This window comes from Gopherus evgoodei, chromosome 2 (assembly GCF_007399415.2).
Source record: "Gopherus evgoodei ecotype Sinaloan lineage chromosome 2, rGopEvg1_v1.p, whole genome shotgun sequence".
Lineage (NCBI taxonomy): Eukaryota > Metazoa > Chordata > Testudines > Testudinidae > Gopherus > Gopherus evgoodei.
In genome coordinates, this window is record NC_044323.1 from 91937238 (window position 1) to 91950448 (window position 13211).

The 13211-nt window shown below is 43.7% G+C and overlaps 1 protein-coding gene across 3 annotated transcripts in view; it reads right to left on the minus strand.

Moving 5' to 3' along the window:
* ELMO1 (engulfment and cell motility 1) overlaps positions 1–13211 on the minus strand; it is a 464971-nt gene that overhangs the window by 216877 nt on the left and 234883 nt on the right. For all 3 annotated transcript variants that reach the window (XM_030551368.1, XM_030551367.1, XM_030551369.1), the window contains exon 14: positions 11135–11239. In XM_030551368.1, coding sequence (XP_030407228.1) covers positions 11135–11239 — 105 coding nt within the window. The remainder of the gene's footprint in view (positions 1–11134; positions 11240–13211) is intronic.

The following is a 13211-nucleotide window of genomic DNA, read 5'->3' on the forward strand; positions in this document are numbered from 1 at the left end:
GGGGTTTTCTCCATACTTATGTTTTGTATGGAATGTTTAGTTTGGCACCTGAAAATTATGAATTTCTTCATATTGCTTAGTATTGAGCAATGGATATGTAGTATGATAAAATCAGACAGAGACCAACACCTACAAAATCTCCACCATGCATTCTCAAAACTACAGTACTCATACGAGGAAATAAGGAAACAGATCAACAGAGCCAGACGTGTACCCAGAAGCCTCCTACAGCAAGACAAACCCAAGAAAGAAACCAACAGGACTCCACTAGCCATCACATACAGTCCCCAGCTAAAACCCCTCCAATGCATCATCAGGGATCTACAACCCATCCTGGACAATGATCCCACACTTTCACAGGCCTTGGGTGGCAGGCCAGTCCTCGCCCACAGACAACCTGCCAACCTGAAACATATTCTCACCAGTAACTGCACACTTCTTGCAGGCACTGAGGGTACTGGTGGTTGGAGGAGGGTCTTTGAAGTGCCATGCAGTGTCTCCTCTTTCCCCCTGGAGCCACTGAAACAATAGCTGGATCCAGAGTTTCCTCCTTCCACCAGTCTTGACGATAGGGTTGCCAGGTATCTGGTTTTTGACCGGAATGCCCAGTTGAAAAGGGATCCTGGCAGCTCTGGTCAGCATCACTGACTGGGCAGTTAAAAATCTGGTTGGTGGCACAGGCAGGCTCCCTACCTGGCTCCATGTGGCTCCTGGGAAGCTGCCGGCATGTTTGGCTCCTTGTCGTAGGGGCAGCCACAGGGGCGCCGCATGCGGCTCTCACCCCATGCACCAGCTCTGTAGCTCCCATTGGTCAGGAACCATGGCCAATGGGAGCTGTGGGGATGACACCTGCAGAGTGGGCACCATGCAGAATCCTCTGGCTACCCCTCCGCCTAGGAGCTGGACGTGCCGGGAGCTTCCCAGGAGCTGCCTGAGGTAAGTGCCACCCAGAGCTGCACCCGCTCCTGCACCCCAACTCCCTGCTCCAGCCCAAATGCCCCTCCTGCACCCAAACTCCCTCCTAGATCCTGCACCCTGCACCCCTTCCCACAACCCAACCCCCTACCCCAGCCCTGAGCACGAGCCCAAACTCCCACCTGAAACCCAACCCCTGCCTCAGCTCTGAGCCCCCTCCTGCATGCAAACTCCCTCCCAGAGCCTGCACCCCACACCCCCTCCCACATCCTAACCCCCTGCCCCATCCCAGAGCCCTCTCCTGCACCCCAAACCCTTCATCCCCTGCCATACCACAGAGCCCGCACCACCCACTGGAAGCCTCACCCCCCTGCACCAGCCTGGAGTTCCCTCCTGCATCCCAAACTCCTCTGCCCCAGCCCAGAGCCCCAGAGCCTGCACCCAGCCAAAGCCTTCACCCCTCCCGCACCCCAAACCCCTGCCCCAACCTGAGACCCCTGCTGCACTCCAAATTCCTTGGTCCCTGGCTGGAACCTCCTCCTGCACCCCAAACTACTCATCCCCAACCCCTCCACAGAGCCTGCAGCCCCAGCCGAGAGCCTGTACCTCCTCCCACACCCCAACCCACTGCCTTAGCCCCCTCCCACACTCCAAGCCCCTGCACCCCATTGCTGTGATAAGGGCATTAGAAATGTCTAAATCAGTGCTTTTCAAACTGTGAGTAACGACCCCAAAGTGGGTCATTTTTGCTGAAGCCAAAGCTTGAGCCCTGCTGCCCAGGCCGATCTAAATATTCCCATCAACTTCAGTGAGCTTTGGACCACGACCTAATTTAGCTGGCAGCTCCCATGTACTGGGCCACAAGTTTAATTAGCAGCCCATCATCCCAAGATGTTCTCAGCTCCCACAGAACTCAACTCAATCCTGCAGACACAAATGGCTGTTCCCAACCCTCAGAAATATGTAGTCTTCTGGTAAGTGAGGGAACAAGGAGGGGAAACAGAGCTACTGAGCGGGAGGAGTGTAAGATGTGAAAAGAGTCAGAAGAGTGAAAGAACAGAAAAAAGAGTAAGAAACAAAAAGGAACAGAAATTAAAATAAAGACAAGGAGTGGGGGAGAGAGAGAACAGGCAAAAAAAATGGAGAAAGAAAATAATATGAGAGAAGGCAATAATATAAAAAAGGGTTTGGAACCAATAACCTGGGTAATAGGCTGCATATATTAGAAAAACAAATGCAACAAAGCTCACTTTTCTTATCAGCTTTAACAAAATGGAATCAAATTATATCCCTTTCCACTATTTTTTTTTTGGGTGGGTGGGGGGAAAGGGTTACAGGAATCAAATTGAATTTTACTTCAAAAATGCTCAAATTAGGGTGGACAACTCATTCTGATCAGGATGTAATGAGTAGGCACAAGGAGACTTTTGTGAATTGGTGGAAGGATGTGTAGGAAGCCTCCTATACAACAAATGTATGGGTTATAAAATACACAGTACACAGTCTGACTGTGACTCAACCTATTAAAGTTATGAATGATCTTCACAGAATGCCAGCAATGTTCATCTGCATCTTTGTGGCTCAGAAATGACACCTCTTCCTCCCACAAAATTTTTGATGGCTCAAAGATGAAAAAAGAAAAGTAATAGCTGAAGAAACTGCCTGCCAGTAAAGTATATACCTGTATACATAAATAAGGTCATAGAAGTATATTACTCCTTTGGGTTACTGGACATAATCCTATTGACTAACAGTCAGAGGGACTAAAAATGGTTTGCGCTATTGCTCTCCCATCTGGTCAGAAGTTTTTACACTACCAGTGGTGACTGGCTAGCAATTCTCTGAGACATGGTCAGATGGGCCCTGTGAACTAACATATAGAACAGCAGTTCTCAACCAGGGGTCAGAGGCCCCTTGGGGGGCTGTGAGCAAGTTTCAGGGGGTCTGCCAAGTAGGGCTGGCATTAGACTCACTGAGGTCAAGGGCTGAAAGCCAAAGCCACATCGCCCCGAGCCCCATCACCTGGGCTTCAAGATGAAGCCAGAGCAGCTTTGCTTCACGGGGTCCCCTGTGGTGTGGGGCCTAGAGTTGCCAGGCATCCAGAATGCCTGGTTAAAAAGGGACCCTAAAAGGGGTCATTAAAAGTCCAGTCAGTGGCACAGCGGGGGCCCAGGGCTAAGGCAGGCTCCCTGCTTGCCCTGGCTCCATGTAACTCCTGGAAGTGGCTGCCAGGTCCCTGCAGGTCCAGAGTACCACCCCAAATACCGGCTTGGCAACTCCCATTGGCCGAGAACTGCGACCAACAGGAGCTGCAGGGGGTGGCACCTACAGGCACAAATGCAGCACACACTGTGCAGAGCTGCCTGGCCACCCATGCACCTAGAGGCTACAGGGACCTGGTGGCTGCTTCCTCGGAGCTGTGGTAAATGTCTCCAGGACCCCACATCCACCCCACCCTGAACTGCTGGCCCAGCCCAGAGCCCCCTCCTACACCCAACCCCCTCATCCCTGGCCCCACCTGCAGCCAGAGTCCTCACATGCCCCTCCTGCACCCCAAACCCTTCATCTCCAGCCCTACCCCAGAGTCTGCACCCCCAGCCCAGTGCCCATACCCTGTTCTGCACCCCAACCCCTTGTCCCAGCCTGGTGAAAATGAGTGAGGGTGTGCAAGAGAGAGCAACAGAAGGAAGGAGGGGATGGAGCAGGGCCTCGGAAAAGGGGAAGGGCAGGGGTGGGGCAGGGATATTCCATTTTGTGTGATTAGAAAGTTAGCAACCCTAGTTGGGCCCCAGGCAATTGCCCTGCTTGCTACCCCCTAATGCTGGCCCTGGCTTTTATATGCAGAAAAACAGTTTTGTGGCACAGGTGGGCCATGGAGTTTTTATAGCACATTATGGGGGCTCAGGAAAAAAAAAAAAAAAGCTCTGAGAAACCCTGATACAGAAAACTCATTGAGGTTAATTCTAATACAGAGGGATAGCTGAAATTTAAAAACCTGGAGAATTTGGAGCATTTGAACTATTCCACACATAGGGCACATTCCCTTGCTCTTCTGCTGCTTTTTGCTCTTGGCAGAGCAGTAAAGAGGTCACAGATAAAGTAAGTAATAATCATTACCAGATAGTCTTAAGGGAGGAAGGTGCACCCAGCAGCATTTTGATTATACACATGTGGTCAGACCCTCAGCTGCTATGAACTGGCACAGATCCAGGGACTTCAATGGGCGGCGTGGCCATTTACAACAGATGACAATCTCATCCTTCATCTGTAAATGGATCCACGTGACAAATTTGAAAAAGTTGCCAATACCACGTTTACAATATTTATTTTACTTTCAGACATAACCCATCAGGAGAGTCTGAGATCAAGACATATATTATTGAAAACAAGACAGAATAACATCACAGAATATCTAAAAGGCAGTAAATGAAATCCACTGTGATCTCAGTCTACTATGAGTCTCTCCAGCCAGAGCTGCTAGTCAAATCAACACCACCTTGTGGTCAATGGCATCAAAGGATGGCAAGAGACCTAAATGAATCACCGTGGACAGCTTTCCTTTGTCCATCTCAAATTGGAGATCATCAGCTAATATGACCAGTGCAGCATTTATACGATACATAGGCTAAAAATCTGATAAGAAACTGGAAAATTTAGTGATGCCAGAGTTACCTTGTATTTTGCCTTTACTTAGGGACACATATATCATTTCAGACAATAATGGACTCAATACCTCCCCATTTGATTTTACTAAACACAAGAAACATGGCTCCAACTGACAAATAGCCACACTAAGGTCCCACCACTAGCAAAACTAGTTGAAACTCAAGGTCAATGGAGATATATTTGTCTCCACCAGACACAATCTGACTCCGGGGACACAGCAAGATGCATCAGAATCTGACTGAACACAGCCAAGAAAAAATACAAAGAATTCATCGAATTGTACATCGTCCAGAACAAAAGCACTAGATGAGAATCATAGAGATGAGAACCCTTCTTTGCCTGCATAACAGCCACAACATGTCGCATTTGACGTGGCTTGGGAGAACAATGACCAGCAGTAACACTCTATCCTCCCTCCCATGTTTGCATCTGTTGCAGGTCATACGTATACCAAGGTGATCTGTGAAGATGATCTATCGGAAGGAATCATTTAGAACCCAATGTATCAGTGATGAATAACAACAATCTTCATATTCTACTAGTTCACAAATACAGGAGACTACTATCCTCTATAAACATCTAGAACCCTTCTGGTTCCATTAGTCTCCAGGGATAGACTAGTGAAATGGACACTCCATTCGTTACATTAATATAAGTATCCAAGCACGCACATATGCAAAAACAAAGAAAGTCAGATACAAAGCTGTATAGTTTACTCCTAATTGTATCTTGTAAAAAAAAAAATAATCATGGTTTCAAATAAAAAAGCCTTGTGCCATGGATCCTGTCAGGCCGGTGCCAAATTATTATGAATTGCTGTGACTGATGTGAATGAATGTGGTAAACATAAGCTGGTATGACTTGGTATGTCTGATCTTGCCAGAGGATTCTGGGAGCAGAATTCTCTTAGCATTAGATGAATGATGTGAAAATTATTGGAATTGCTGAAACTGCATTTGAATGGTTAATAATGGCTCGAGCTGCGTGTATGTTTCAACCTCGAACTTTGGAATATCAGCCAACAGGGACCAGCTCACAAAGCAAAGAAGACATAAAATCATCAGATCACTGGGTTTGGTGTGAGCTGACGTGAGTCAAAATGACCCTTTCTGGATGACATCACACTAAAAGCTTAAGCGAATGATTGATGAGAGGGTAAATGTTGATTGAGCTTTGGTCTGGGTCTGTTCTGCAGCCCCTCCTTCCAAAATATTAATTAGAATATACCAGTAATAAACACCCACACCGCATATTTTTGGAACATGAGACTCCTTTGAGAACAAAAGGGTATATATGCTAAGCAGAGTAAATTAGCTAAGCTAGTGTTTCCCAATCAACCTCTAAAGAGGTTCAAGACTGTGAGACAGAAGTCATCAGGGTAACCAGACCCCACCTTGAGGGACGTTTGTTGGACTTTAGAACCAGAGGTCATCAGGGTAACCAATACCCTGCTTCGGAGGGCCTTTGACAGACCAAGTACCTGAAAGGGGATAGAAGAGAAGAGAAAAAGTCTCCATCTAGAATTGCTAGATATACCTGTTTTGTTTGCCAGTCAGGATACTGCGTAAGGCCAATATAGTTACTGAGGGTTTATGCTTGGGGAGCTGAGGCTTTCTTGGGGGAAGATGTTTACTCTGTAACCTTACCTGCTTGCGTGATTCTCTCTCAAATAAATTACTGTGCATTAAGCATACTGTACCTGAGTCTCTCACTGGTACTGGTAATATCCACCCAGCTGTGGGCCATTAAAGATTCATTTCAACAGATCCCAGACAAAGCAGTGAGGAAGTACAAGAGATTATAACCAGAAAAAAAGGCTTTTCCAGGGGCCACTTTTTACACTAAGGAAAGTTGCAGCTCTATATTACTGCAAGTTAGTTATACGAAAATGTCATTCTAATGGAAAATCCTTGTACGGCATTGTATATGTTTAAACGGTAACTTTTTTTTTTTTTTAAATTGCTGCTGAGGAGGTTTGGATAAGGTGGGGAGGAATTTGTCTACTTCATAAGAACAAAAAAAAAAAAAAGATTATCTGTCACAAAGTTTTATTCCAATCGTTTTCTTCACTGTTAACTTTAATTACACACTATGAACTGTCCTGTAATTATGCAACTTGGGAAACTGCCAATTTTTCCTTTTGAATGTTAAACGTTCTTTAATTTCTTTCTAAGATTCAGTATTATTTCCATCAGTGAATACCATATATTACATGACTGCACCTTTTAAAAGCAGAGACTCTAAGAATTGCAATAGATTTTGTAAGTGGAACATGAAAAACTGCTGTGTACTTTACTGAAGTCACTGATATCACCAAAGCCATTAGTTAATTAAAAAAAAAAAAGGAAAAATGCTAATTCCACAGCAAACTTAAAAAAAAATCCAGAAAGTAGCAAGGAAACCATATAATTAGAGACAAATGTGCTTTCTTTATACTAAACAACCTTTTTCTCAAGAGATCCCCAATCACATTAAATGGTAAACAGACAGTGAAATTCAATGACAATTAACATAAATGTCCAAATGAAAAAACCCACAACCAGTTGAAAAACTGACCTGGGGTGGAGGAGAAACAGAGTTGTGTAAACAAAAGAGCACATTCTATTTATTCTAGAGAGAAGTGTCTTGCTGAACTATAGCCAGCAGAAAGAGAGAGCAGAAGGAGGAAAGGAATCAAAAGGCAAGAGGGGAAGGTTGTTCAACTTTATTTGTTTTTAATTATTTCTATTTCAGAATTTCCACAACACTGTTTTCTTGATTCTTTCAAGATACAGAGTTAACCCTCCCCCTCCCCAATCTCCTTCTAATAGCCTTGTCACCAGGTCTTCTGCCATTTAATCCCCTAAACTTTGAAGGTCCCTTTTCTTTCAGTTCATTAGGCCTCCACCCTTTTATCTCCTTCAAGTATCTACACCAAAACCTTCAGCAAGGCCTACAATCTTAATTCTTCCCTCTTAGGCCATGTCTACACTACAAAAATAAGTTGATCTAATTTACATCAGCATACCGCTGACACAGTAATTACATCACTTGTGTGTGTCTACACTTTGCTCCTTGTGTTAGGGGTGCACATCCTCACCAGGAGCGCTTCTGTTGAATTGTGGGATAGTTCCTAAAAAAACAGTAACAGTCGACATAAGCAATGCAGTGTTTACATAGACACTGTGTCAACCAAACTACACTGACTTTGACTCTATGCCATTCATGGAGATGGAGTTATTAAGTAGACGTGGGGGGACAGTTACGTTGGCGGGAGTGAAATTTAACTGTAGACACTTGCATAGTTAGGTCAACATAAGCTGCCTTAAGGTATGAAGAAAGGCTGAAGGAAAGTAACTGGAAAAAGAAATCCAGACTCACCCTCAAGATGCGTGCATCAACATCTTCAGCAGCCACATGTTCTTATCAGTACAGTCTTCCTTACTCATGGTCTTTGTCCATAGGTCTCGTGCAGTTTCTTGCAACTAAGGGTTTGTCTACACTGCAGATAGACACGCACAGCTAGCTCCTGCCATCTGAGTCAGGCTGATGGGGCTCAAGCTGCAGGGCTGTTTAATTGTGGTGTAGATGTTCCGGCTCAGGTTGCAGGCCAAGCTCTGGGATCCTCCCACCTCGCAGTGTCTAGAGCCTGGGCTCCAGCCCAAGCCCAGACATCTACACTGAAATTAAACAGTCCTGCAGCCCAAGCTCGCTGCAGGTTTTTAATTGCATTGTAGAAATACCCTGAGACTAGCGCCACAGGGTAGGGATGTTGTCTTATTTGTCTGCACTGTGGCACACCTGTTTATAGTGCAGTACGCTTGTTAGTTGTGGAATTCTTCTGCTTTAGCTGCAGGCAGAGAGAAGGTGAGGTGCCATCTTTGGGCAGGAAAAAGCTTGAACACTCTGAGCACAGAAGCTAGAGATTTTCAGTAGCAATGAGAAAGAACCATACAGCGATTATGTAAATCTCTGCACTCTGACAGGCTACCCTCCATTACTAACCAGAATACAGAGGTTTGTATAATGCATGGTTAACTATGGACTGAACAAATGTACAGTGATTATGCAAATCTCTCTATTCTAACTGTCTATTGGTTGTAGCATTCTTCTCGGATGCTCTCCCCAGACACTCACTCTACTTATTACATACTATTTAATTTTAAACAGAATTGCTTCTCATGGGAAGGAAGGAATCGGGAAGACAGGAGTGGGGCCAGATTATTAATGTTGGGACAAAGCAGCATGGAGCAGTGGGAACAACAGAGACCCAGAGGGAGAAATACTGGGAACCAGAGGACAAGAGGCAAGTGGAAGTAACAACTGGGTAAAGGTAGGCAGGTGAGGTGAGGAATGCAAAAGGAGAAGGAAGCAGAGGCAGGTCAGACCCATGTAGGAAGATCCAATAGGGAGCTGGACAGGAGGAGCATGGCCTGCTGGGATATAGTATAGTGTCTGTCAGCCACAGTGGCAAGGAGATGAGCGACATGAAAGTGAGCTGTTTGCCTGTGATCAGAGTTGCAGCACTCCGGGAGCACTACGAACTTTCGATCTCAGATTTGTTCAGGTATGCTGCTTAAAACGGTGCATTGGAACAATGTTCGGTGGGATGAGTACTCTACTGGAAGGATGATCTTGTGATTAAGGCACTGGAATGGAACTCAGAAGTTCTGGGTTCAACTCCTAGATCTGCTACAGACTCTCTGAGTGAGTTTGGAAAAAATCATTTAATCAACCTGCGCCTCAGTTCCCTATCTATAAAATGAGGATAATAAGTGCTAGCTTTCTGGGGTGTTGTGTGAATAAATTAATTTGTAAGTGTAGGCACTCAGATACCCTAATAATGGGGACCATATAAGAAGATAGATGGAAGAACAAGACATCCCTCGGTGAATGGCAATGACTAAACTTGGGACAATTTTAGCAAAAATTCTACATAGTGAAAACAAGCTGAACCAGCATGAAGGGATTAAGTGATATTTAAATAGAGGTTAATTATGTGTGAAATGCTAAATCCCATTTTTAATATAGTACTTGCAAAATAAAGATGAATATAAGAAAAATAAATGAAACATAGTGATATAAATATTCAGTAGAAAATTTCCCTCCAATTTTAAAGTCTATTTAGGTTGCTTAAAAATGATGGCCTACTCTCTTAATTGGGATCAGAGGCTGTATATTTGAGTGCCCCAGGAAAGAGTATTCTACTCTAGGGCTCAGATTTTCAAGGGAGTCGGTTGCCTAATTCTCTTTCAAAAATAAAATAGATTTCAACATATAGTCTCTTAGTTGTGTTTCTTTTAAAACCTACTTTCTAATAAGTAATAATGTTTCAATTTATTTTTTTATACAGAGTTTAATATTCATTGCACTCCATGTTACTGCTGCATTCTTTAATGGCCACATTAGATCTGGGCTGAGAGAGAGAGGTCTTTAAAGGACAGATCTTATTGTCTCCTATTATGGTGACATTCTGCTTATGGGTCATCATTGGACTAGATGTCAGCATGCCCTTTGCAAACCTCTCAAGGCTTTGACATTATTCTATTTTATTCAAAGCTGTAGGTTAATGAATATAATTTAAAATTCACTTTTAAATGGAGCTTTCCACATACCATATTTCATAGTCCTCTTGGAATTTTTTTTTAAACTAACATTGATATATATGCCTATTGTTTTTCTTCTTGTATTTAGTCTTCTTTAAATAAGTCTCTTCTTCTCTGCAATTGTGCCATTTAGCTGTGCCAACTATCTCAGGAATATTTAATGACTTTCCGGACTTCCACTTTATTGATTTTCTCACCCTCCACTCACTTATAGTAGGTAGGCTTATAGAGGGCAAAATATTCAGTTTCAGGAATATAAAGATCAGGATGTTCACATGCCGAAATTATTGTCTGTTAAATGCCTTTATACATAAGGAAACAACATATAACTCATTGCTATCAAACTGTCTTTAGAATAACTAAGGTAGGAGGAGGAGTGGGCAGGAACTGGCGGGCAGGAGTGGTGTATGAAGAATGAATCATGCTCCGGCTCTCCCTGCATCCAAATGAAATACATCATTTCCAATAGCATCCTAGCAGGAGTATCTTAATCCCTAGGATACTGTTGATAAGGTCAGTTGACAAGGCGTATTAGACACACTAGAGGAATCTTTACTAGGGAGATACGGTCAGTTTTTGGCAGGGTTAATGGAATAGAGCCGGACAGAGAATTCTGCTTCTTGAGAAAAAAAAGAAAGAAAATCTGCATATTTTTTACAGAATCTTTCAGATTGGACTTCACACATAACACAGGGCATATATTTATTTTCCCCCTTCCTTTGCAGGTCACGCTACAAAACATAAAGGCCATTAATACTACTTGAATCAGACATACAACACTGGAGCATTCACGCAAAGCTTTCACAGAAAGCTGTGGTGTTCTGTGCCCTGTGGCTTTCTGTTCAGTTGTTAATTACTCTTTGGGATGTCAGGATCCCATCTGTTTTCCTGGAATTATGATTTAAAAATATGAAATAATCTGTGTGAGCTGTGAAACTAAAACGTGTGAAGTGGGAAAGAACCCTTACCCGTATATATGCATCCTGGTGGTGTTTGGCAAAGTACAGCATGTTGTCAAGGGCTAGCATTCCTGGAGGGGTTTGTGTAAAATCCATTGCTGGGTTTACATGATTCTGTGAAAGAGAGAAAAGGTTTCCTTTATAAATATCTGCACAAAAGCCATCACCCTCATTATTATTATTCATTTGTACTACCATACTGCCTAGAACCCCCGTCACGGACCAGCACTCCACTGTACAGACCCCTGCATAAATACAGACCAAGGAGATGGTCCATGCCCTGAAGAGCTCACAGTCTAAAGACAGTTATTATCCTTGGCATGTTAATCACTTAGTTTTATAATTATACAAGGTTGACTTTTCAAATGCAGAAATGACTTAGGAGCACAAATCCCACAGAAAGTCAAAGGGACTTGTGCTCCTAAGTCATCTAGGTGCTTCTGAATATCCAGCCCATAACATTATTTCTTACATTTAATAAACATATGTGGATAAATACATGTGTGTATATACTGACATATACCGGTATGTCTAACAATACAATACCTATGGCAAGGGTTCTCAACCTTTTTCTTTCTGAGGCCCACCCAACATGCTATAAAAACTCCATGGCCCACTTGTGTCACAATAATGGGTTTTCTGCATATAAAAGTCAGGGCCAGTGTAAGGGGGTAGCAAACAGGCCAATTGCCTGGGGGAGGACAATTACATTGCTCAGGCTTCGGTTTCAGTCTCAGGAGGCAGGGCTCAGGCTTCAACCCCATGCAGCAGGGCTTCAGCTTTGGGCCCCAGTGAGTCTAATGCTGACCATGCTTGATGGTCCCCGAAACCTGCTCATGGCATCCCAGGGGGCCTCGGACCCCTAGCTGAGAACCACTGACCTATGGGACTATATCAAAGATGTAATGAAGATAAGTGAAAGTTACTTAGTTCAGTAGGTAATGCTTAAGAGAGATTAACTGTGTTGGCTCTCGTAACCTTCTGCATATAAAGGATCATGAGGAGAGCTGTGCAAATTTTAGCAGCTTCACTTTGCAGGGGTTCTTGTAAGCATTTTCTCAGGTTTCTGAATTTCTACACATCTGAATTTCAGATTTGTGCTTGGGGTTTGAATGAATCCAAAAACTCTCAGCAAAACATGGTTGAAACCAGGTCAAACTTGGCAACTTCCAGACCAAACTGCAAAAACCTTTAATTCCACATGCTTTGGACGCAAAACCACAAATCTGTGCAGATTTGCTAGTGAATCTTTTGATTAAGGAGATATGAAATGTATGTTTTAATTAAGTTCCATGGAATTCAAGGCTTATGTAAATATGAACATTTGCAGAGTTCTAGACAACAGTACTTCATTGCTCTTAAAAGTAACTTTTTCAAGCTTCTCACAAAGGATAGAATCATAGAATGTCAGGGTTGGAAGGGACCTCAGGAGGTCATCTAGTCCAACCCCCTGCTCAATGTAGGACCAATTTCCAGACAGATTTGCCCCAGATCCCTAAGTGGCCCCCTCAAGGATTGAACTCACAAACCCTGGATTTAGCAGGCCAATGCTCAAACCACTGAGCTATCCCGCCCCCAAGAGTATAAAGCTATCTGAAATTCTTGTTTTTCATCACACACATCTCATTAGGACCTCCTTTTCAGTGTCTTTGGGCTTGTCTGCACTTAAAACGATGCATCTGCACTGCTGTAGCACGTAAGTGAAGATGTTACCTTCACTGGTGCGGTTCTCCTGTTGGTGTAGGTTCTCCAAATCCCTGAGTCTACCCCAGGGGTTAAGTTGGTTTAACTGCATCACTCAGGGTTGTAGATTTTTCACATCCTGCGTAACATAGTTATGGCAACCTAATTACCTGGTGAAGACCAGGCCTTCATTTCCAACATTCTAACATACAGAAGTGTCCCCAGTCACTCAGAAACAGCATTTTCATTGTACATGACCCAGCTGAAAGAGGTTTTAAAAGTGCATTTGTGATCACAAAAGTGATTGTAACAATGACAGAATTCCTATTCCACTAATCGACTCCCTGTGTTTACTCAGTCTCATCCACTTACTTCATTGATTTTACTTCTGTTGGCCCAGAAC